A 26177-nucleotide genomic window follows, 5' to 3' on the forward strand; every position below is an offset into this window, starting at 1 on the left:
ACAGTTTTGTATAAATTGCAAAAATAAATGAAGTTTCTGATTTCCTTCATGCAGAACCCTTCTTATTCATAAAGATACAATTCTTTGAGCCACATAGACTCCATGGTATTTGGGTACTCAGTTTCTGCATGCAATTTCTACTTTGCTGTGTAAACCGGTAGGCTGGCAAATACTTTGCACAAGAAGGATCTCTGACAAGTTTGCCAGTTATGGAATTGTAATATTTTTGTCTTGCTTCCTGTTGAGTCAAAAAATAAGATGTGTTGGCATAGACGTTAATGTAACGTTTTGTTTTCCAAAAGCATGCTAAAGTCCAGGGAGATCCAACCAAAAAATAGATGAGTTGTCACAGTACAGCATTGGAAAAAAACAGCGTGATCGCTTCCTTTCTCATCTGAATGCCAAGTCTTCCAGTATATTTACTGTTTTCCTGCTTACTCAGATAAAAGTGGCAGTTCCACTTGGGTTTTGGCTTATTGCTTTGGTGTAACAATTACATTGGTGAGTCCTTGGTACAGCCAAAAGTGGGATGCTGTAGGAGCTGGGTTTGACCGGTTTGTTTACGACATGCCATCCGCACACACGGTGTGCAGGTGACTTTATACTTATTTTTAGAACTTAAATCACTTTATAAGAAGCTGTAGGAAAAAGTTTGGACTTCCTTTGACTGCTCTGCTTGTCTGCTTTAATAGGCTAGATTTTCTGTTTTTTCCCCTGACAGTCTTGCACATTTTTGCAGCAGTTGTTACCTCACAGTTGGTTATTGTGGGAGCTGAGATGGTGAAAATGGGAATAAGAAAGCAGGAAATGACATTTTATTTGTTAACATTGATGTAGTTTTCTTCTTCAGTTCTTTGGGAAACATTATTGGTCTTTAAAAGCATAAGTTTACATTACAGACCCAATGTCCCTAAAGATTGTACCCATGGTATTTTGTAAAATAATGTACTATTTTAAACTTGTGTTTAAAAAGCATCTGGAATCAATCCACCACTAGTTTTTTGACATCTCAGTACTACTAAATGATTGTTTTAAACCATGTTTAAGAAAGAAATTTGCATCTGGTTGAAATATTGGTATGTCAGTTTTCATGCCGGTGAGACTCTAATGAATAAGTTACAGCATATTTGGTGTGTAATGGGAACACTGAGTGGGCCTGGATCACAAACACAGTGCTGCAATTCCAGATTTCTCATTGTCCTTCCCGGAAGATTAAAATAGATTATTCAGAATTAAGTGAGAACGGTCGTTAGCGTTCCTGTAAACCGGCATGTTAGAGCGCATGTTGGTTTTCAGCTCAGATCTATCACAAGGGACAGGTATGTGTGTGTGTTGGTAGTTGGAGTGAATTTGGCATGAAGAAAGTTGACCAAAATGCAGAACAAATTAAAGTCAAGTTCTAGTAGTACAGTATCTAGAAATTGAAGCTAACCAAGTTATGCCTGCATTTTTCTAATATGGCAAGAAAATAAGGAAAATGTTTAATTTCTGTCAGTCATTTTGATGTTTTGACATTATTCTGTATTCATTTCAGTCTAGCATTGCTGGGTTTTCCTACTCTTTGGCTACCGAAAATGACAGTCACTTTAAAAAATCTGAAATGAAATGCAAAGGAATTTTTGAATGTCTGGTTTTATGTGCACAAGTAGCGAGTATAGGGTTTGGTGCCTGGTAGCATATGTAAGTCTGTCTGTCTGAGTATGCCTGGTCTTTTTTCCTCTTGTTGCCTGGAAATCAGCTGATTAAAATGTGAAGGCCAGGTATGTTTGTCCTTGATTTTTCAAGGGTCTGGCAGCAGGGTCAGAGCTGTAGCTCCAGCCAGGTTGTTGGTATCCATAAATCTGAATGTGTCCACTGCTGGAGATACGCTCTCCAGCCTATGCATGATTAAAGCATTGGACAGGCTGAGTCCGAGTTGCGTAGCCTGCATTCAGACACACGGCATCCGCCGACATTGTTTTCGTGTGCATAATCCTGTAGCTGGACCTGTGCTGCCTGGAGTGTTTGTAAAACCTTCTGCAGCATGTGTAAAGAAACCAGCATTTATACATGCTCGCTCTTTCCTAAGTAAATTGGACAGGTGTTTTTGTGGAAGGGAGCCTGCTGCTTAAATAATCAGTGTTTGTTTGTGCTAATGAATCCTGAGGTGAATTAGAAAGAGTACAGTATTTAGTAATGCATCATTTTAGTAATTCCACTTAACACACACATGGTTTTTAATCAAGTGTACTGTACTTTGGTAATGTGTCGTTCCTGTACTGGTTTTTTTAAGCCAAATTTGTTCCTCTAGTCTATTTAGCCTTAGAGTTTACATTATTTGATTACACAGTAACATCCAGTTAAATTTGTAAGAACACTGGAAAAGAAGGGAATTATGTCTGTGTGTCTTAGATAAATAGGGGGAGTTACAAAGTTCACCTTGGTTCACAGAAGACCGCAGTAGCTTGCCTAGGCTGGGAACTTGGTTTCTTTACTCATGGTCTCAAGGTAAAGGGGATGGGTGTGATTTTTGTCACACCAGTTTTACAGCAGATCAGCCATTAATCTAAGTGCATTTTGTTCTGTTTCACAGAACAGAGAGTAGTCTGCAGTCTTCTCAAAAGCCATGCATCATTAGCAATGAAAAATGTGGTATCTAGAGCTGTTGGAAGTTTGTGTTGTGAAAGTTCTGAGGAGGAAAGTAAAAAAATCTGTATTGCTATGGTGATAAATTGCCTTTAAAAACAAGGGCAAGTGAGACTGTTTTGATGGGATATGTTTGAGTGGAAAAGCCAGGCTTTGGATTAGTGTGTACCTGTACTCTTTTTGCTCAGAACTGTTCAGAGCTGGCTTCAGTCAGTATGTGCTTGGAAAATGTTTTTGCTGTGATGATAGTATACTTAGAATAGCTCCTTGGCTGTCTCTAAACTGTTACCTCTCTCAACTTCTGAGAGCTGGCTTGTCCTCCTGTGCATTTATGCCACACGCTGCAGAAGTCCAGTGGCATGCTGGTTTTGGATTCCAACTTGAAGATGTAGGAGCTGCCACTTAATATCTCTTCAGCCTTCAGTAGACCTAATGAGTTCTGTGCTACAGTTAAAGATCCATCAATGCCTTGATGACAAACAGCACAGCATTCAACAGACTGTGCAGTATCTGTTCTTCTAAAAAGAATCTCAGATTTCACTTAGGCTATAAATTGAATCCCCTACTGTCATACCTTCTGAGCATTTAGGGTGCTGTGGAAAACCTTACATAGCTTCTCTGAAAAAACAAGAAAAATAAAACCTTGATTCTTACAGTGTGACCTTTCCATATTATTGAAGGGTAAGTCTAAGCTAAACTTACTCCTTCAATCCAAAATAAACAGAAGTGATTGCAAGATCAAGAGTGAAATATCTGTAGACAGTTTCAAGAAAAATCTCTTCTTGGTAAAAGGTAGCACAACAGCCTGTTAGATGGCAGCATTATATTTTCTAGCATTATACATACTTAAAACAGATGAGCAGATGAAAAAACTTCTCCTCAAATGCTAATTTTAGGGAGGAGTTAAGAAAAAAGCCCGCTATTGGAAGTTCCCTTGAAACAGACAGGTTGGCAGATGACTGTATGTACCAATTCTAGACGTAACGTAGTTTCTTTGCTGTTACGTTAATAAAATTACTCCAGAGTCTTGTGACTTTAGAATGAATTCACAAAACCAAGTTTACTTTAGGATTAAGTATTTATACTCCAAATGTAATTGTATAATTAAACATGTCTGTTTGGGCCCCTCAGTACAAGAAGGACATTGAGGTGCTGGAGCGTGTCCAGAGAAGGGCAACGAAGCTGGGGAGGGGTCTGGAGAGCGGGTCTTATGAGAGGCAGCTGAGGGAGCTGGGGTTGTTTAGTCTGGAGGAGTCTGAGGGGAGACCTTATTGCTCTCTACAACTACCTGAAAGGAGGTTGTAAAGTGTCAGTCTCTTCTCCCAAGTAACTTGTGATAGGACAAGAGGAAATGGCCTCAATTTGTGTTAGGGGAGGCTTAGATTGGATATTAGGAAGAGTTTCTTTACCGAAAGAGTGCTCAGGCATTGGAACAGGCTGCCCAGAGAGGTGGAGGAGTCACCATCCTTGGAGGTGTTCAAAAAAAGTGTAGACGTGGCACTCCAGGGCATGGTTTAGGAGGCCTGGTGGTGTTGGGTTGACGGTTGGACTCGATGATCTTAGAGGTCTTTTCAAACCTTAACGATTCTATGATTCTGTTTGCACTCTGGTATCTTTTTGATGCATTTAACTTTTCTTAAACAGAATGAAGACGGATTAACAGAGTACTTTGAAAATGTGGTGAAACAGACCCAGATGAAGCCAAAGAAAGTGATCGGCTGGATTCTAAATGACCTGCTCAGTTATTTGAAACAACATTCCCTTACAGTAAAGGAAAGGTCAGGCTTCTTGATTACTACACTGGTGAAGTAAAAGTGATTCTTTTCTCACATACTGTGAATCGTATCGTGTTGTTCCGTTGCTCACTTCTGCTTTAGTTATCTGTGAAGTGTTACGCTAGGCCTTACTGTGTAGGCCTTGATGCTGTTATGCTGAAAGAAGTTAACCAAATACCTTGCAGAGAAGAGGACCGTGTAGTTAAGAGTAGTAATCAGAGTCTTCCTCCTTTGGAATATGACAATGGTAAGGCATAATCAGGCAATCAATACCAAAGTCAAATATAGTGTATCATGAGGAAAAGTACTAGCTTGTCATGCTGAACTGTGTGATCTTTAGGCACGCAACAGCAGCCTGGATGTATTACTTTACCTTACTCTCTGAGGTAACTTCTGCCCCTTTTTCCCTAGCCCAGTCAGTTCTTTTCTCCTGGCTGACCTTTTGAACCTTCTGGAAAAAAAAGAAATTTCTTCTACAGCAGCAAAGCAGGTAAGTACCTTTTTGATTTTACTGTACTTTGAACCTGTGGCTGCTTACGCCATTCGTGTAGCAATTTTATAATCAATCATCAGTTGCTTTAAAAGGAAATTATTTGGAGTGTTGATGAGGATAAATTTTGTATCTGCTATATATATAAAATAGCTCAAAATGCCTCGTGTGTATATAATCTTACAGATGCACCTTCACATTCGGTGTTAGAAGGGGGCACAAGCCAAATAGTAGATTTAAGCAAAGTGAACTGAAGTCAAATAATTAAATCCTGCTTCTGAATAGACTGGACACTAGGTCTCAATTTCACAGTTCAAGTCAGACCTGAGTGAAAGGTCAGTGGGAGTTAATCCATGACTTGCAGTTACGCTGAGAGTATATCCTAGGCACTAAGGGACAGTAAGGTCTACGTTCCCAAGCATTAGCATGTGGAAGAGGATATAATTCACCTGAGTCTAGTCACAAAAGGAGTTCTGCTTTGGTGTGCCTCTGAGTCAAAAGTGGAGAGGTCTGGCCTTTCTTTTATCCTTGCTTCTTTGAGCAAGTGCTATCATGGGCCTCTCCAGCAAGTACTGATGGTAAAGCTGGTTTTCCCCTCTTTTTAAATATCATCTTGCTTAGGACAGTCTGAAAAATCAGCTCTTGGTGACCTGTATCTAAAATTGTGAATCGCATATAATGGGTACGGTGACTGCTGTGTCCATAGGCAAAACTTGGAGGTTTTTTTGTGGTAGGGAATTATCCGTCATTCACCTTAAATTGTTGCCAGCTCATGTGGAATGCATTGTCTTTCCAGATTAATTATTAACCTCTAGCCAAGTACATTAGATGACTGCTTCTTCTCGGGTGTTCATCAGTGAAACTGTTAATGAAGATATTTAACTTGCAATGAAGATATTTAACTTGCCTTTTCTGCTTTCAAGTTTTTAACGCTCTGAAATACACAGGGCGGGTTTCCATCTTTCTAGCACATGTTGATTTAGTCCAGGTACCACCTTGGAATAGCACTGAAGTGAGTTCACTTTTTTTTTGCATGATTATAAACCAAGTGTAACTGTTGCAAATATGGCTCTTTACCCTACTTGGAGACACTTATACTTCTTCGTTTGTTGTTTTCTTTTTTGGAGATGCTTGTGGTTCTTAATTACATTGGTCTTGTTGGTCTGCTTCTGTGAATACCCAGCTGCATCTGACGGGTGTCATAAATAAGGATTTCAGTGCCTGACTTCAGGCGTGTGCATTTGGAAATTTTGGCTTGGAAAAGTAAAAGCTTCAAAAAAGGAGATAAAGTATTAATAGGAAAAGCATTGGCATGCAAAGCGGCTCTGTGCCTGTGGGGTTATGGCACACCCATCAGTTTGGTGTCTGCATTTGAAAGGGAAGCTTCAGAACTCGACTCTTAACTCTTGGCTTCCTTGTGGAGGTAGAGACAGGGTACTAACGCTCTTCTGTGGGAGTTTCTTGCCTTGTGATACATTTGTGTGCCAGCACTTCTGACAGGTTATGAAATGTCAAGAGTTTCAGAGACGGTTTTTTTGTTTAATTATCAGCTCCTTGTAATGTGCATGTTGTCCTCGGTGTTCTGAAATTGGACACAGAGAAATAACAGTACTCTTTGCCATCACTGAGTGATGCTATCAAGCTGCAGAAACCTTGCCACATTTAGAAAAGTATTTTGGTTGCCTGGGTGTCGGAAGAATAACAAATGTTTATAACAATTCTCAGCAGTAGGCAGAGATACTGGATGGCCCGAGGGCAGAAAGGGCTATATATACACAACAGCAGATGAATTGCAGCACTTGGGGTGGGGGAGAAAGAACTGCGGTGGTAGAGACAGATCCAACAGGAAAGGATGGAAAGGTTCGATGGGGTGAGCATGCAGGCATGCATACCCATACATGCTCGCTGCAGGAAGCTGTTAACTGTTTAAATTTTTTAAGAGGTTTTGTGTTCGCTCTCTGCTGTATAAGGCACTAAAACACAAAGCTGTGAGTACTGATTATAGACACAGAGCATTGTACGGTAGGATGCATATGCCAAGGAAGGGGCACTGCGTGCTTACATAATTACCACTTAGGTAATTACAGAGCTCACGCCCAACTTGCCATCAAATATAGCATCCTACTCCAGAGGTCTCCGAAGTGGTTTCAGACTGGCGTATAAAGGGGAGCAGCTTCCAGCTCTGCCGGCGTGCAGGGCGGTGGGGTGAGCGTGTCCTGGACCAGGGGTCCTGCACAGGCATGTGCTGTGGCCCACCGCAGAGGCACCCACAGTGGGAGATGCTGGTGCTGCTCACGCGGGGCTGAAGCCAGTCTGATGGGGAAGTATGCCCGAGGTGGGGCCTCGGCCCTCGTTTGCAGGGCTGGCAGTGAGTGCACCTCTTGCAGAAGGGGCCCGCCTTTGACTTACGGCAGTGTGGGAAGAGGCTGGTTTTTGGGCCAGGGAAGCAGAAATTTGCCCCTGCTGCTGAGAGCCATGCTGGAGCGACTCTACGTGGGCACCCTTGTTACGCGTTCATCGGGGATCTGTAGCGCAGGGTATGGAGCAGAGCAAACCCCATGTCTTGTTTGCTTCTGCAGTTGCATAGGTCACCCACATAGGAATAACTTCAACGGATCCACTTGGCACCCCTACTTTAAAGTGGAGAGCAGGGAAATGAGTGCAGTACACAAACCTAAACAGAACCATCTGCTTATGGCCATACCATCTGGAGGACTGGACCCAGCCTGCCCCTCACTTTTGTCAGAGGCTGAGGGACAACTGCCAGACATTGAGGCTTCCATCGCTGGGAAGGAGAGATGCCCACAGGACTGACTTGAGTGGTACTGCCTGCTGCTTCCCTCCCACCCTTGGCAGCAGTTCACTGCAGATAGGGTTTCCAGTTGGAGTGTTCTCAGGCACACAGCAGTCAGCTGGCACGCTCACCAGTTGCAAAATGTTTGATACGATGCCTGTGGCAGCCAGACGCGTAAGTCCCGATTAATTCATCTTGACCAATGGTTTGCTGCTATGCCTGTGTAGGTGGAGACCGCAGAACATCATTAAAATCTAATCACGCTCAGGCAAGAATCAATAGTAGAAACAACTGAGATTTCAGTAATGGAAATGAGGCCTGAGATTCTCATTTTGACTCTGGAGACTTCATAATTTGATCCTCCTGTTCTGGTGCAGGCAGATTGTGTAAATGAGTTGGAATAATTTTTTAAACTGCTTTCTTTAGATTCATACTCCTTGCCAAGTGGAGAAACACATTTTTAAAAGTGTATTTTTGACAGGTCTTGGCCACATCTCTTTCTGCTTTTCTACATACCTGTAAACAAGCAAGAGCCTTGATGACATTGTTGCTCTACTAGCTAAGCGGAGGTGCTTGTTACCAAATTGAAAAGTACACACGATGCAGATGTCACAGGGACAACGTGGTGTCTTCAAGGCTTCTAATGGGCAGGCTTTTCTCAGTGCCAGGAGATGTTTGGCATAGGAACAGCAGGGAATCAGAGCTGGATCTCTCACTGCCAAGCTGTCCTGCCCTGATCTAAGTCAGCCTGATGTATGAGTTGCTCCTGGGTAAATCTGCCATGGTCGGCTCCGTAGGTTTTGTTAGTTGCACATTTTCCCCTCCTGCAGCTGATAGCATCCTGCTTGAATACATACCAGTCCTAAAAATCACATCTGCCTTTTTCCAGGAGAGCGATATGGCTTATTCATTGTCCAGCCCGACTTGCTCAGCGCTTCAGACTCTCCAGGCTGTTTTGCCATGGGCTGTGCTGTGCGAAGAGGCCAGGGCTCCTTCTGAGGGGTGGTGTAGCATCCCGGTGCCTCAGGAGGCCTCGAGGACAGGAAGCTGCCTGCCTGGTCCCTCAGGGAAGGAGCGGGAGGGGGCTGCCTGGGATAGCAGCGGAGTGCAACAAAAAAAAAAGGCAAGCGGCTGCTGACAGGTTGAATCTCTTGGATGTATTTCTTTCTAGGGGTATTCCAGGTAGCACTGGCATGATTATTTTTAAGTACTGCACTAGAAGGAAGATCTTGTAGAAGACATCATACACGGCACTGATTTATTTAGATGTAAACAGCTGAAAGCTTTACTTATAGTGGCTGTAACTCTGGCTGCTTATCAGTAACTTTAATATTGTGCTCTGCCTTTAACCCTCTTACAGGGAAGAAACCAAGATGTAGCTGCCACAATACAGCTGCGTGTCATTACCCTCTCTCAAGGTCTCTAGCAGAGTAATAAGATCCCATAAAAAGCTTTGGGGTACCGCTGGCAAACAAATCTCCTCTTGCAGGAATTGTGTCAATGCGTGGTTCTTAAATACCTGTTGTGGCTACAAAATTGTTTAACTGAAGGTCTTTTGTACCAGAAAATTCTTCACGCTGAAGAAATTTGCTGGGGTAGTTAAGATACCCTCCCACGTGCTTCATTTTTCCTAAGTTGTCTTGGTGCCCTGCTGATTATTTAACATGCAGCTTGAATGCCCCTCTCGTCTCCCCACCCCAGCCTCTCCTTCATCCTACAGCGAGTATTTAATGCCGAAATTTTGACGTGACATCCATTTCCCTATTGGTACACAGCAATGGCTCAAACATACAATTATGTCTTCGGCTCAGGATGGAGCGCTAGCAGCTGTCTTAATAAGGGTTTTCTTTCTCTCCTCCCACAGCTCTGAAATAAGAGCAAAGGGAATGCAGAAAATGACTGCCCAAGGAAATTGGTTTTTTATAAATGTTCTCTTCTCTCAAGTTTATTCCGGGGTGATAGCCCTGCTACAGCATAGGAAAACACACTAGCATTAACAAGTGATTATTCCAGAGGCCTGGGTTCACCCAGCATTCCCGTACTTGGAGGTGATGCATAGGTGGGCTGGCGCTGCCGCATTCATTCTGCTCGGCACCATTTTTCTTCTGCTTTGTCATACGGATCCTCGTTACAGCTTGCTGATGAGGACTGGTAATGGGATGAGTTACCTGGGATTGGACTTGGTACAATAGTCAGCTAATCGTCGGTTCCCGGGCAGAGACATTTCTCACGGAAATGCATTTACTTACTGCGCTCAGGCAGTTCTTGTGAATAATGTGAGACGAGCATGAGCCTGAGGAACAGCCGTGGAGTGGGTGACAGTCTGTGCCGTGGTGCCCCTCTCCCCCTGCAAGGGAGCAGTGGCTCGCTGCAGCGGGGTGGATGGGAGGCTGCGCTCGGCAAACTTCTTTGAACAGGTGCCATCACTGGTGGTAGCGGGCACCTCCCGGTACTGCGGTGGGCTGCAGAGCACCGGTTGCGAACCATTAACCTGCACTCATGCAGCGAGGGAAAACGCTTTGTCTTATTTCAGGATGCAGAAAAGGAGGGGGAGGGTACAAGAGCTCTTTCAGCGAGGCACAGGATTAAATCTTGGGTTTGTTCACGTTTAGACAATCTGCTCTTGCTTTAACTAAAATCTGGCTTCTTGGATTGGTAACTGAAATACTGCATGTAAACAAGATTGATATGTCAAGACGCTGACCTTCGCTACTCATTGTGATTTTCAGGTGCTTGCGGAATTGTGGAAGGGAGAAGGGAAGACTCCTCTCGAAATTGTTAAAGAAAAGAAACTTGAAGTGATACAGAATCAAAAAGAGCTTGAACAGATCTGCCAGGCGGTGATCGATGGACAAGAAAATGAGGTGATTATGATGGTGCTGGGAAGCTTGTGCACTATGGCAGTCTGTGGCACTAAAAAGGGGGTTAAAATGGCCTTTTTTTTTTTCCCGTTTTGTTTGGCATTTGTGCTCTAGAGCCAGTATAGGAGCATTAAAGCTGCTGCACAGATATTATCAGGCTTTTCTTCTCCTTTCTTATTTTACTAAGTGGTTTTTTGGAAATTGAAGCATACACAAAATGATCAGCAGAAGAAATTACCAGTCTGGCTAATGCGCTAAGTCATTCTGAGACACCGTAAAAATTTAATGCAGGAAAGCAAAACTGTGGGGCTCTTTCCCTCTTCAGCTATACTGGCTTTAATGTGACCTGGCCGCCCCACCACATAACTCTGAGTTTTGTGTCATCTGTTGTGATGTTAGGGCAACGCTGTTAAACTGTTCTGAAGCTGGAGACTGAAGTTAGCCCTGGCAAGGCATATATTCGTTACGGAATTAGAGACTGCATCAGAGGCTGGCAAGGCAAAAATTTTGTGTCTGTCTCTTTGCCATGTCCCCATCTCCCTCCGCTACCAAAGAGAGGAGTCTAGCTGGCTCTCCTGCCTGACACTGCCCGTGGGGTGGGGAGGAGCCGGACGCCCGTGGCAGCAGCCCGGGTGGCTCCAGAGCTGCTCTCCGCTCTGCTGTTCTGCTGCTGGGCTCTGGCAGCAGCGCAGATGCTGCAGTAGGAACGCAGGGGTTTGGCTCTTCCCCATCTCCTTGGAAGGACACGCAGCAGCAGCCTGCGTGGCTCATTGGTCTAACAAGGGCCGAGCCAGGGAAAAGGGGAAAAAAATCTTGTTGATTGTGAAGGGGAGGAGTGGGAAGGGATCCTGACAGAGTCTAAAATCTGCTTTATAAAAAGCAAAAGGAAAATAAGTGCTTATATGTTCTCTGGAGTGAAAATGTAAAAGCAGAAGTGAATAGCTTACTTCTAATATAAACTTTGTCTAGATACATTTGCCATTTGGAAAAAAACATTAACATCTTTTGAGAACAGTACCACCCACCCCAGATCTCATTGGGGGATGCTAACAGCTCTGCAAGAGCTTTTGATAAAGAAAATGAGCTTGCAGTAGGTCGGCGTGACCTCCATCAGACTGACTCATTTGCAGAGCCTGATAAAAGTGCTGCTGTATTTTCAGACCGGTACGGAAGCACAAGTGTGGCTAGAAAGAATATTAGAACTGATTGGGAAGTGCAGAAGCCGAAGGTCCATAACCGCACTCCCATTTCAATAATAATGCTTTCTCTGAGAATGTAATTCCTCTGTTTTCCACTGTTTTAGTCAAGCCAAATGCAGTTTAACAGCCTCGCTTCCCTACTCTTTCCAGGTGATCTTTCACCAAGGCAAAAGGTGCCTTGAAGGCCTGTAATCCATCGCTTTAAATTGCCACGAGAGCTTACCTTACAAAATAGAGTCAGCTGAGTACTTGACGGGGGGCGGGGAGGGGGGGGAGTATGCCTTGCTTTTTGATAGTACCTTGCTTTGAAATGGACTAACTTGCAGGCAGTTGCTCAGGCCAACATGGAGCACTTTATGAAAATGCAGTTTCAGGATTGTACTGTATTCTGCCCCAAATAGGTAGTCTCTAGCAGACCGGGAGTATTGAGTCCGTTCCATATTGTGACATTACAGAGACAATTTTTAGATTGCCAATAATTCGGATACCATAATGAGTAGCAATATCTGTATTTGTGCTTGGCATTGGCACAGTGGGTGGTTCATATGTTCGCTGTTGTTCCCTTAATATCTGTAAATATGACATCCTGTTTAACTGAAGCTATGACATTTTGCCCAGTAACTCTGACAATGTAGAGAATATCTTCTCCGCCACACACACGGTGCAAAGGCCGGAGGCTTGTCTGTCAGTGGTACCATCTCCTTTAGAAATGCCTGAAAGTGAATTTTCCAGTGCTTCTTCCAGCACCTTTACTTAGCTGTTTAAATATGGCCCTTGCTGTTTTGCAGGTGATTGTGCATCAAACGCTAGATGTCTGACAGGAGGCCGTCTTTCTGATCAGTTAATTAATTGCTATGTTGCAAAGGATTCCTTGCTTAAAGGCAATAACGTGCTGTCACAAAAACGCCTGTGTCTGCACTTGAAGGACCTCACAAACGTTATCAAATAGATTGCGATTCAATGCAAATTACTTGTTATAACGGAACACTGTATTGAGTAAAAAGGTAGATCCTATTAGCAAAAAGAAGCCAGTCTCATTTTTCTGGCTCTTTTCCAGACAGTCGCTGTTCAAGTTGCAGACACTGCTAAAATCCAGAATTGTTATCTGACTTTTTCAATAAGAGGAGATCTTTCTTTTAGTAGTAAAGCCCTGCTGCTGTAGGGACTTGCTGTTGTCTCATGGGAGCAGAGCAGGAGCTTATTGCAAAGCTGAAGGCAGTTTTTATAAATAACGTCTTAGCCCAAAATACAGTATTCTAGCACAATACAGTCCGAAGGACAAAAAATATTCATACCTTGGCTGTGAATGAGTGAAAGTGTCCAGGTTTACTGTAACAGTGGTGTCTGTTGATTTCTTTTCTTTGAAGGTTATGGCGATAAAAGCAGGAAATCAAAAAGTTCTAAATAAGTTAATTGGCCTGGTGCAAAGACAAACACAAGGACGATCCAATCCTGTTCTGGTGAAACAATTATTAGAGAAGAAGCTGTCGGCGTAGCCACAAGAGGAAAAGCCGCCCAAGTGTCTACAGAAGGCACCTGCTTTGTTCTGTCTGGTTTGCTGCAAATGAACTTCGGTGCCTCCTCGCATAGCCTCAGGACCGTTGCTTACGCTCGAAGCAGTGTTATGTCCTAGCCTTCCCCGGCTGCATCAGCCCAAGGCAGGTGAGCAAAAGAATGGCAGGAGATGAGAGAGTCCTTGGCATCTCCCTCACTTTGGTCTGGCATTCGGAACTGGGATGTCTGCACAGCCGTGGGAAACCAGTTTCCAGACGTGTCTGTGAGCATGCAGAGAGCTGAAGCTGCATCGGTTAGTTTTATAATAAAGCAAGTGTAAACTCACCTTTTCTAGCTGCCTTTGTGTGAGAAGGGAAAGTCACAGATCTTAATCGCAAAATCTGGTGGTGCACGCTAATAACTCACTGTAAATTAGCGTGAGCACACTAGTAGCGACAATTAAAACACTAGCAGTAATAAAGATGACGATGCGTGCCTCTGCCTAGCAGAAGGGAAGAAACCATCCGCTGCTACCACACTCCTGGTTTCTAAGGGATGGGGAAAAGAGGAAGTCGCTAGCTGCTTAAGTGCGTGCCTGAGGCTAGTGCCACAAACAGATGTGCCTACACCTAACAATTAGCGTTAGATTGTTTGCGCGCCTCTTCCTCATTACGTACCCAAACAGGTGCTTTGCCTACTCTACTACTTCTTTGCACTCTCCCTGCAGAAGCATGCCCACCGGGTGCGTGCCTTGCGAGCTTCCCGTCCCATTTTGGCCTGTGAAGTTCAGCATAGCAGATGTGCATCTGCCAGCCCTGCCCAACCTACAGAGGAACAAGTAGTGCCTTTGTCTTGTGCAGTAGCCCAGGGACTGTTCGCTTCAGTTTGCTTTTTTCCCCTCTGCTGAGGAGAACTTGACTCTGGGTTACAAATGCTCCAAGCCCAGGTCTGGGCACATCTCTGGCTTGTGGCCTTCTGCTGTCACCTGGACCCAGGCCACTTTGTGGAAGGAACTGGCTTACCAACACTGAGCAGGATTCAGCTGGGTCCCAGGGCCTGCTCTGCTATTTAATCCTAAGGAGTGCTTTATGCTGGTTTGTTTTGGTGGTGGTTTTTTTTTTTTTCCAATACCTTCCATGTTTCGGCCCCTAGCCTTAAGCACCCACTGAAATCCAGGGTCCTAGAGTTAACCTCCTGGTCCCAACCCACTGTAGCTGATCAAACACTTAACAGGAAACACAACTAGCGGCAACCTCCCAAATTTACATTTATTAGGGAAAGAAATCCCAGTTAGTGCCAGGGTTGTGAAGTCCTTAAATCCCTTCTGGAGGCTGCTACGCCCTACATTTTAAAGATCGCATTGATCTCAGACCTCAGAGACACTTATTCAGAATTGGGCTTGGGGATCTGCCTGCGGCAGGCCCAGCCCTGGGACTTCAGTCACCTTTTGCAAACATGGTGCTTGCAACACTAGTTCAAACTAGGTTGACGGCAGTTCATTCTCATGAGTGCTCAGGTGTCTTGAGGAGGACAGTTCTGTACAAAATAGGTCACAGTTCAAGTGCAAACTCTTAATTAGAAAAAACCCCATGGTTTTCAAATACATTTAATGAATAAAATATATAGGCATTAGTCACATAAAAATAACTTTACAGTTTAAAAGTCATACAGCTGACAAAAAGCAGTAACATGGTTGCAATCAAAAAACCGTGACCCTTTGGAAGAAAAAAAAAAAACCACCACCAAAAAAAAAACCCCAAAACCCCAAACCAACAACTTGGCCTTCACACAAAGGATGTTACCACTGCTTTTCACACCGTGAGCAAAAAATACCGTTTTTGCTTACGGTGGTGTGAGTTTTCATGTAAAAGTGTTCAGTCAGTAATGCTTTAGATTATACCGCAAACTTCAAATTTTGGAATTCTGTTCAACTCTTGCCGTGGCAGCAAGAAACAAAAAGGCACAAGGGCTTCTGCACGAAATCTTGAGTCTTTATTTAAAGGTACTCCCTCAGTTTAGAAAAAGCACAATTGTTTCCCAAAGGTGCTCCTCCAAGGTTCGTGCCTTTTGTTGCGCAGCTTGATGCTGCTGTGCTGAGGATCCCCTCTGCTTAGCGGGTGCCTCTTCAAAAAGAGAAAGCAAAACAATGATGTGTTTGGAAGAGTAATAATTGGGCTGTAGGTGGAAGAGGAAGGGATCTCCGCTACTGCAGCATGGCTGCTGCTGGTGTCTTTTTAATGGCCACATCGTTGTAGCCGCTCTCTTCCTACGTAATTACACTTTGCTAATACGGTACAAAATCTGTTGAAATTCATAAGCCAAGTTCTATACGAGTACAGCATGAGATCTTTAAATGGATTTACTGTAAATCTCAATCTATTTTCACCTCCACCTGCCAGACAGAACAGATAACAAGAAAGATTAAAAAGGGATAATTGTAACATTCTTCCCCTTCCAGGGAAGGGAAAGAGCAGCTATAGTCTATCAATTTTGCACGATATTATGAAACAGTCACTTCTAAAATTTTTTAAGAAATCTTTTGCAGACGCACACAAAATGTAAATTTCTTTCTGATAGAAAAAAAAGCATTTGAGTCAAATGAGATCAAGATGATGAATCTTTTTAACATTTGCGGAGATAGCAGCTACCAACTTGGAAGCAGCAGCAGCCGGCAGTGCTAGGGCGGAGCAGCAAGGAGGCTCCGCAGGGCCAGCTAATGTCGCTCCCCCCGTTGCAGCCTGCATTAAGGGGCTCCTCAGTCACCTGACACCATTCTGATCGAACCAATACACCCCAAACACCAGATCTTTTTTTGCCTGCCAAGGGCCTGATACAGCAGCCTAAACACAACCACCGCCCTCCTCTGTCCCCTAACGGGGCTAAAGGTAAGTTCTAAACACTCCACAAACGAACTCTGCCCCGCGCAGACCCGCACTGGTTTATATTTGCGTAGCAGTAGTCAATGGAGCATGTTAAAAGACAGAAGCAGCGGCCTCAAGGAATTTAGTATCTGCTGTTGTAAAGACCAATGAAGAAAGCCGCACGGGATAGGCGGGTCTGCGAGATAAAAGGCAGAGCCTGACTACGAAGTGTTCGACGTCAGACCATTTCACAGACCAGGAGGCCGATTTAAGCGTGGCTGTATCGAGGCTAGGAGCTGGAGAATTAGAATTGAGACTTTGACCCCAACTTGCAAGTCTTATTTAGCTACAGCAGCCCTCCCTGATCTACTGATTGCAGATGCCATCTGTGCAGCAGCATTAGGCGGGGTGAATTAAGGACAGTTTCGTGCAGATTTTCAGCAGTAACCGTCCACGAACAGAGAGCCAGGGAAAATGCTCACAAATTAAAAGCTGACACCAGACACCGTCACAACAATCTCATCTACTCGTTGCTGGAAGTCCTTTAGGAGGTCACTCCTGGCAGTGGAGAGATGATACTTACCATCCTGCATAGCTGAAGTATCCCATACCCAAGGTTGCAGAGGAGGAGAAGAAAGTTATCAAAAAAGATGCTGGCAATGCTGAAGAAGCGAAGAAGGAATTTCTAGCGCTCAGCCTTGGCTGCAGAGTTTAATTTTAACTGTGTTAAAAATAGAAGCATATGATAGGAACCTTAACTAAAAAAAATTTACAGCTAGAGTATTCACACTTCGATTTCACTGCGGCCCCTTTCCACTCCACTTCTGCGGCGTAATGTTCTCGTTTCTGTTCTGAGCACCCCTCTACCTACACACTTTCACAACCACTGACCTCAGCAGCACCTTCTCAGCAATTTATGGCCCTGTGTGTACGCTCAACATGTAGAGTGTTTGTTTTCTTTCACATAAAGAAAAACAAATCAGGTTTTCACTCAACGCTCTCTTCTCAAACTGTGCGAGAGAAGACGGAATAGCATGCTGGTGAACTTTTTGCCCCTGTAGCCTGCCTCTTCCTTGCACTGCTGTTTACAAATACTCAAAGTTCATCGGATTCTGCTTCACATAATGGCTGTACGCAACCAAGTTAGAGCAGACAGGAGGTCAAGATTTATCTTAGCAGCTTACCTACGCCAGCCTGGCTGTTGAGTGCAACTCATCCCTGTCCCCTCAGAAGCTGCAAACTTTCAGGGGAGGTGGGGAGAATATTCTGTTGCTAAACAGCATGAAGAAGGCAATAAAACACAAAGTCCTAAGTTGTCATGACCTGTGATTTGCTGCACCTTTTTCTGCCCATTGTGACGGCAAATTTAAACTCCATCTAGAAGAGCCCCTGGGCCGAGCCAGGGCAGTAATTATGGATCACTGCAGCGAGAACACAAAACCACCAGTAACGGTCCTTCTCTTCTGACTGCGCTCTGACACACGCCCCACATCAGGCCATACAGCCTGCATTTTAACTGCAATAAAACAAACCTACAGAAATGCTCAGGTGCTGCCATCAGGCAACAAAGATGCAAAAGGAGGTGGAGTTTAGTGAGCAACACAGCTGCGCGTGGTCCTAACAAGCACTGGCCAAGTCTTCCCTCCAGGACTGTCCTCGTTCCAGGCCCGTAAGATCTCCCCTAGGGCATACAGGCATTTCATTATTGTCTGCAGTATTTGCTGATCAGTTGTACACATAGATGGAGACAACCCTGACCTTTGCTGTCCTTCCCCTTTATCTGCACATGCGAAGTTCAACTCGTGACCCTGTAAATGACTCCATCTCACCCACTGGCTCTTCCCACAAAAATGACTGGTGGCAGCTGTGCTGGACCCCACCTTACCCCAGTACCTACGCAGGCAGCCGGTTATGCCGTGCCCCATCCCTTGCCTTGTCATCGCGGCCGTTGGAGAAGGGGTCAGTACTTGGAGCTGCAGAGGTTGCACTGCCATGAGCTAGTCCTAACAAGAGTGCTTGGAGGCCAACAGTTTCACGGTAGAGGACACTCCCTGCACGCACAGGCATTTTGTGTAAGCACAAAGCAGAAGTTCTCCTGATACACGGTCGCGTCAGCCACAGCTTTAATTATCTCAAGCATTTACAGCCACTAAGCAGGCATAACCATCAACAAGTTGTATCTTACTTTCTCATTTCTAAAGCTTGAGAGGCTATATTTTTAGAGTGGTCTTGGAGGCCCCTGGGTTTTTCACCCTGAAAATCTGGAGTTTTACGACAGACGCTGGTCAGAGCTGCCAACACCAAGCTGCACTTGGGACACTGAGAGACACCTCGAGAGACACGAATCCTTGGCTCAAGCTGCAGCAGGGCATGCTGAGACCCAGAGCCGCTCCCTCTGCTTTGAGGACGAGATGGCGTTTTGTCTGAGCTCTGGCCAAACCGACACAGCAGCGCTGAGTAGGACACAGTTTAGTTGTCTTGGATTTGACTCATCCACAGTTTCTGGTCTATATCCAAGCTAGTTATTTTTAAAGTAGACTGCGATAAAATGCAGCTGCTGTGGAATTGGCTTCGTCAGAAATGTAAGTTTGCAGGTATTTAGTCCACAGTATGTAATTGTATGCGGGCAGTCTGCCGAAGCCCAAGAGAAAGTTATTTGGACGAGAAATGCAGCCTTTGCACAAAAGTTCCATCAGGGCTTTTAGCCCAGAGACTTCAGTCTTAATTTAATCCAGCTGCCAAACAAGAACCATTATAATCAATGAACAAAAAGAAGATTTGCACAGTCAGCGACAAAATGCCACTTTGAGTACCTACATATTTGAGAGGCAAAGTAATGTTCCTATTCATAAATAAGAGGCTTCCAACCGAGCATATAACAAATGAAGTACATTGATGCTGGGCCACAACATGCTTAGAAAAGCTGGGGGCCCCTGAAAAATAAAGTACCGTTAGTCAGAGCGGGTTTTTTTCTGCCAACAGAGTCACTGAGATAGCATGGCCTTCTGCGGCTGGCTGCGGTCTGACAGCTGGCACCACCATCGTATTATCTGAATACCTATTTATGCAAGTCTGACACCACCTTAACAAGGAGCAATTTTTACCCTCCTTCGCACAGTTCTGGCCCAAAACATTACATAGCGGTGCTGTCCACTTGGATGGTTACCACAGGACACTGTCATATTCATTTTTCAGGTTTGCTATGAACATTTTCTTTCTGGGCCCCAGTAAGTCAGAGCAACACAAAATGTAAATGCTTACTGCATTTCACAAGGCAGTCAGGCATTTCCCACTCACAGGCAAGTGCCCCCTGCTAATCCGCAGTGTTTTACCTTTGGTTTGCTCATTAATGTAAGCAGCGTGAGTGTCACATACCCTCCGTCTCTGCTGATAATGCTCAAAAGGTGCAAGGAAGAACACACTGTAATTATCTAAATCGGATCTGGACACGGCAGCAGCATCACTGTACTGTGCCAGAGCTATCTGAGTGAAAAGAAAAGAAAGAGGAAAATCCCAGTATTCTACTCATAACTGCAGATGCAGTTTAAAATGTTACAAATGTAATAAGAGCCGTGATAAAAACTGCAGGCATGACATAGCTATTTCAGTAAATACAGCACAGTAAATTGCTTATTAAATCAAGCTGCCCTCAAACACGAGCCGGGGCTACAAATTCAAATGATACAATGACATAATTTAACTGCAGCAAATCACACTGCTCCCATCGTTTTCTTTCCAACCTGGAGATTTTAAAGCTTCTTGGAGAAGCTAAAAAACCTTCCCGAAGCACGAAACCTTCTGTGAGGCATAAGCAGAGTGCACAAAAGGGTAGCGAACACGTACGTGCCGTGCTAGATGGTACAATTCTCTGGGTAAATAGAACTTAACCTCTTGATCTTAAACCCTTGGACTCTGTGGGATGCAGTAAGTTTGTCTGCAAAGGTTTTCCTCTGAAGGAGCGAACAGACCACCTCGGCTTTGTGACTGGGCCAGAGAGCAATTAGAACAGTGCTGATGGCAGAAACGCTGCTCAGTCTTACTGTCTATCTAGTCCTGTTCCTGTTCCAAAGCACGGCCCCCCACCAATGTGTGGGGTCCTCCCCAGTCACACCGTGCTTCCCCCATTCTAGAAAATTAACCGGATCTTACTAAAATGATCAAATCGCATCTGAAAGGCAAATGCACTGAGCGGGTAGGGCAGCTCCACACCGCTGAATTCATCGGACATTTTACAAAGTGACAAACCCCAATGAAGGAGGAAATCAGTAACTTATGAATTGGGTGCTCTGACGGATATATCTGGGTGGGAGGGACAGCCCATACCCCCTACTGGGAACTTTCTCATCTCCATGGAATACAGCTGAGAACAGCAGCTCTCATTCCTGTTCTTCCAAACCAAGGTCAGAAGTCACCAGGACAAACGAGGCAGTGCATCTTCCACACTCAAAACTGCAACACCAGCAACTTGCTCTCATTTGAAATCCCATATTTTTCTTTAGGACACACATGCGAAAGATCAAATTTAAGAAAAATGCCTAGAATACAGTAATAAAAAGGCAGTAAGTAGGGCCAACAACACAGCACATGAGTTGCAACTGACTGTACGTGTCCAAAGATCACCATGTGCAAAGGGGGATACTGTCTTGAGTGAAAGGGCGTTAGCCCAATGAATACAAACCGTGCATATGTGTGCGTGCTGCGACTAACCCACAGGGCATCCAAAAATGGTCAAAGATAAAAGAGAACGACTACAACTGTTTCAAGGCAAAGCGTTCACTTTATAGCTAAGCTGCCAAAAAAGAATAGCAGGTTGGAATTGCCGGAATGATTCCTTGCTACAGCCGAACAGCTTAAAAACACACTCAAAGGCTACATCCTGAGAAGCGTGGCACTCACAGTCTGAAACCATCTAGCAGGAGACTGGAGTTAACTTTGGTATCGCTGAGCCATCACCTGCAGGTTTTGGAACGGACACTTCATTCATGACTGATGCTGAGCCGACACGCCAAGCAGGGGCTGCTCTAGTTGCCCACACGTGGGTGAGGGTGTGGAAATCCAGATGACAGAGCACTTCCTTACGCTTGGAGAGAGAGAGCAGCACAACGCTGTGTCCTATGCGGGCCTACCGCCTGGGCCATGGCTGGGACCGCAGGCAGCGGGAAGGGTTTTTTTGGAAAAACGTGCCTCACTAGTGAGAGATGGGATAACACATTATCTGACTGGAGGGAAGAGGCTTATTGAACGAGCATTTGGCTGAAGAATTTATCCACACCAGGTGATTAATCTCAAAATGTCAACATTTTCAAGCTAAATCACAGGTTCTACATTTTAAAGACGGGAAGATGCAATTCCTAACTATTGGTTTTTTGCCAGGTGCTGGACATTCTGCTACTATCACAACTGAGACATAGCTGCAGGTCTGATCCCGCTCAGGAACCAAGGAAGAGAAAGTTATGTGTGCAATCACCATTTTTACAGTCCTGAGCCAGGGTCACTGCACTCGCCCACCTCTTCCTTTTGGGGAGCTGACAGACAATTTCCCGTTTACAAGGGGACACGGTGCACACACAGTTGTGACCTTTCAGCAAGAAGCCTTCCACATGACTCCAGATTTCCAAGGCTGAATTTATCCTACTGGATGTAGAGCATAAGCTCTGCTACAGCTTGAGGTAAATCCTCCCCTTCCTCAAACTTAGAGATGATTTTTTGAGCAGTCCACATTTTAAAATCCCCACATAGCTAACAGACCTGCTGAGATGAACCTGCCATGACTTTGTACATTTGTTGAAACGCCAGTTAAAATTAACAATCTCAAATCCCTTCTACCCAGCAAATAAAGATTCTGAGCTTAGTGTAAAAACAATGAAAGGGAATATTCACATAGTAACCTTACTGCCTTGAGCACCGGTCTGCAGAATTCTTTATTAAAAAAAAATAAATTTTTTTCATTCCTTTCTACAAAAGTCCTTCCAAAAAAGGATTGGATTGCTTCTGCAGTTTAGCACTTGTTTCTGAACCACTAAAAGTTAGCTGATCACAATCATTTGGTACTTTTGCTCACATGAAGCTCCTTCCAGAAGAGGTGAGGCTCCTGCATCCACAATGCTGAAACACTTTCCACCCACAACACCACTCAACTCCTTCAGGCCAGGCCAGCGAGTACAGTGTGAAAGACAGCACTACTGGTAATAGTGGGAGCAGGAACGGGTAAGTGGGGAAAAGAACCCACCACGTCCTCGGACAGGTTTAAAAACAAAACAAAAAAAACCCCAACCAACTCAACAAACAAATCTTAATTTGCTCATCACCCATTTACAACAACGATGCAGGGGAAAAAAGAAAAAGAAAGAGCTCTCTTAAATCTGGATAACTAAGATTTAAGAAAAACCCGCAGCCTTGGCTTCAGCTTCCAAGGAAGCCTGTGAGGTGAAACAGGGCTGTGTGGAGGTCAGTGGGTGATTTAGAGGATGGCGATGCAATGGTGCCTAAAAAACCAAACATGTTAAAGTGAAAGCAACCAGAGAGGCAGCTAGGGAGCAGCAGGAGCCCCAGCCATCATGGAAGTGAAGACAGTACAGCAAAGAAGTGAAGGCGGACCCGGAGAACTTCGTGAGGTGATTTTGTTAGAGGGACACTTTGGGATTTTTTTTTTCCTGTGGAATACCCTACAGCAGTCTGACACAATGAATGATTCTCACAGCTTGTAGATTAAAGGTACAATTTTTCTGAAGCATCTAAAGGACTTAGGAACTTCAGTTGCACTACAAATTCCACAGGAATTTGACCTGTAATTAATTAGACTCTTCTGGACTGTCTTTGTTTTTGAAGTGTTCTGTTTCCTTGCAATCTTGGAGAAAGTGCATTTCAAAATCAGACGCAATTAACTGGACCATCCCACACTATGGAATTACAATGAGGAGGAGAAGCAGAGTATGCAAATGTTATTTCTGATTTCTGTTTCTTCAGATTTCCTGGAGTCGCTGTTAGTTTCGTTCCTGGGCAAAGGGGTTTAAGGCTTTCTTGAACTAAGCCCCTCTTTATATAGCCAACTACAGCACACTGGAAGCACAATTACGCTACTCAGATAAGATGAAATGCAGTGGTGATGCACCAATTCATCATGTTTGGGTTCTTCTAATGAAGCCCATTACTCACAGAAGAGAATTTTCTCAAGCAGTTAGTCACCAGCAGACAGCTTTCCCTGTTACTCCTTCCTTTTCTACAGCTGGTGAATAGTCTGGTCCTCCCCTCACCATCCCAAAAGTGCAACATTAGGAAAAGTCAACACCTAAATTAAAAGTAAACAAACAGTATTTAACTTCTCCCTTACCCAAAGAAATTAACAATAAAACAGAACGGCTTCCAGAAGCAAGCCAATCTTTTTCATTAAAAAAAGAAAAAAACAGAAAAGACAAAACCAGCCTGCCATCCTTGTAATACTACTGAAAAATATTGAATACCTTTCTTTAGCTTATTAAAATAAGCATAAAAACAAACTACATACTAATTAGAGCTTGCATAGAAACATTTTGGTTTGTACTTTGTGCAAATCTTACTAAATAAGGCATGCTTGAGAGTTTAGGTAGCAATGCAGTAGTTATCAAAGAATGCTGAGAAACTGCAAGGAAAATTCCAGGCAGTCTGCAATCCACATCCACTTACACAGTTCATCTGACTTCAAAGACCAACAGCTGATAGCTGCAGATCTGTCTGCAACATAAGGCAACATGGTATGTGTAGGGTCCAGCACCTGCTTTCAGCTAGTCATGGGTTTAATACGCGTAACATCACTTGAATTCAAACAACCTGAGCCGCTAGTTAAAAAGAGGGCTTCGGATGTGGATCGGTAAGAACCCCATTTCAGGGAAAAGGAAGGGAAGGGGGAAAGAGGACAAAAGACATGAAGCAGCACAACCCTTCACATAAAGGGGGTTTGTGCAGATTTTGACTATACTTCTATACCCCGAACTGTCCCCACGGGGCAATGTTTTTCCAAACAAACTGTCCTTAAGAAGTTATCCAGAAGAGTATTTCTGGAACAGAAAAAGCAAAAATAGGTTGGCTAAGAGAGGCGAACCAGAGAAATTCAACGGGAATCGCATCACTAAAGAAGGGTGGCTGTGCAAAGAGGAGGAGATGAAGTAGGAAGTTGCAGTAAGAGCAGTATCAGAAATCTCTCAAGTTATGTAGCACAGAGGGAAATTATAAGGCCTAATGTACGGTAACGTGGAATAACATTTTGCCTCCTCCTTCCCCCTCCAAATCAAGTATTTTCAGGAAATATTGAAGTACAACCTTCTTTTGTAAGCAGCTTTGCATTAAAAATCTGTTTAAACTCCAAAATCTTTTTAAAACATGTTTAAAAACCCCACTAGTAATAATCCTCAAAATCCCCCAGTACTTTGTAACACAAAATGGAATGTTCCTGGGCAAGAGCAGCCAGCTCCTTCAGGAACTCCGGGAACAGGGCAGCTGCGAGTACGGCATTCCTCACGTGCGCGGGAAGGCTGGGATGAGCCAGACCTTTCTTTCCTTTATGTCCCAGGAAAGGCTGGAGTACAGCCGGGTAGGATTCAGAGAGGTTCCTTCCTTTCCCCGCGTTGCTGCTGTGCTGGACATTACCTAAAGCCAGGAAGAGAGGAGAGGAAAAAAAAAAAACCACCACTCAGTATATTAAGCCCACACAGTATTTGTAAACTGGGTTTGGGCACTGTACAAGGGCTGGTTCAGAGCTGTAGTTCGCAGTACCCAGACCATGCTGAGGGATACTCCACTAATCCAACTTTTTAAAGTTCTATGTGGCCTGATTCTATTGCATTTTTTATTAGCCATCTTTCCCTAGGTTATATATTATTCAGTTTCAGCTCTGATGAGAGAAATATGTGGGCAGAAGAGGAGTCAAGGGAAAGAGTAATAAGGATTTACCTTACGAAATAACGGATAATAGCTACCCATCTAGACCCAGCACGGTCGTCTCAATTTAAACAATGCTGTGTCCCAGATCAAAATAGTCTTTGGACTTTACTTCTCTCTCTCTCTATCCTCTCCCCATGAATCATCGTGTAAATGGGTTTGATGCTGACCTATTGCATCGCCATGGGAGTCTGAAACGAGCTAGAAACTATGGAAAAAAATGTCTGAAAATTTTATTTTTTCTAGAGCTGTAGGTCCCACTGACTACACTTACCTTTAAGTCCCTATAAAGCAACCGAACATTAAAAAATAGAGCAAACAAAAATCACCGTGTGCTCTGCTACATGACCTTTGCTGCCAGAGTTCAGAGGATCAGGGCTGAAGCATCAGAACACATGGAATTACAGTGACAGCAGCACTTAAATTTCAATCAATTGCTCCTTGTTTCAACCTGAAACAGAACTGCCCTTTAATTAGATGACAATTAATTTAGTGAAACTAAAAAGGTGACAAAATTTAACACTGATGGAAATAAATACTTCACAAGAAAAATTAACCTGCAGAACTCACTGCCACAAGATGTCACTGAGGCCAGAAGTGGAGACAGATAAAATCCTGTCTAACTTACAGGTGGACATTCTCAGGAGCTGTATAAGTAAATCATTACAAAAAAAAAAACCCCAAGTCATACGGGAGTCGTATTAACTCCCATACCACAGATAAGCCAAACGCTACATTGCTGCATTAAGAGGTTTCCCTTTAGTGCACGCAGTTTATGTTAAGGCAACCCAGTCAGTCTCAGGTTACACCACCCTTTTCCTGAAACCTCTCCACATAGCTAAGGCGAGGACCGTGGATGAATGCCTCCCCTGACAGCAGAGCAATCCCTCTGTTCAACAGCTCTTGACTTTTGTTCCTTTCCTGTACTTCTCCTAAGGCACAGTGGAGTTACCGTACACTTCCAAAAACTTGAAAGACATTTTCTTCTTAATCCTCTAACAGAGTTGTACTTTTCTTGAGTTTCAAAAAAATCTTTCCCACTCCAGACTTATCAATCATTCATATTGTTATTCTACAAATTTTTATCTACTAGAGACAGAGTACAGGAGTTTAAGTTCAGTGGAAAATTCTGACTGTGGAAGGAAAAACAACTTAAATTATGAAT

General features: G+C 44.0%; 2 protein-coding genes across 2 annotated transcripts in view; one reads left to right on the forward strand and one right to left on the reverse strand.

The window, feature by feature from the left end:
* Positions 1–13583, forward strand: part of GATB (glutamyl-tRNA amidotransferase subunit B) — a 48624-nt gene extending 35041 nt beyond the window's left edge. Inside the window, exons 10-13 of the mRNA XM_064449880.1 lie at positions 4270–4403; positions 4812–4890; positions 10414–10548; positions 13112–13583. Of these exons, the coding sequence (XP_064305950.1) occupies positions 4270–4403; positions 4812–4890; positions 10414–10548; positions 13112–13240 (477 nt within the window). The 3' untranslated portion in view covers positions 13241–13583. The remainder of the gene's footprint in view (positions 1–4269; positions 4404–4811; positions 4891–10413; positions 10549–13111) is intronic.
* Positions 13584–14738: 1155 nt separating this feature from the next.
* Positions 14739–26177, reverse strand: part of FHIP1A (FHF complex subunit HOOK interacting protein 1A) — a 47772-nt gene continuing 36333 nt past the window's right edge. The window contains exon 11 of the mRNA XM_064449881.1: positions 14739–24721. Within this exon, the coding sequence (XP_064305951.1) occupies positions 24471–24721 (251 nt within the window). The 3' untranslated portion in view covers positions 14739–24470. The remainder of the gene's footprint in view (positions 24722–26177) is intronic.

The sequence above is a fragment of the Phalacrocorax carbo genome, chromosome 4, assembly GCF_963921805.1.
Source record: "Phalacrocorax carbo chromosome 4, bPhaCar2.1, whole genome shotgun sequence".
In the NCBI taxonomy this organism is placed as follows: Eukaryota; Metazoa; Chordata; class Aves; order Suliformes; family Phalacrocoracidae; genus Phalacrocorax; species Phalacrocorax carbo.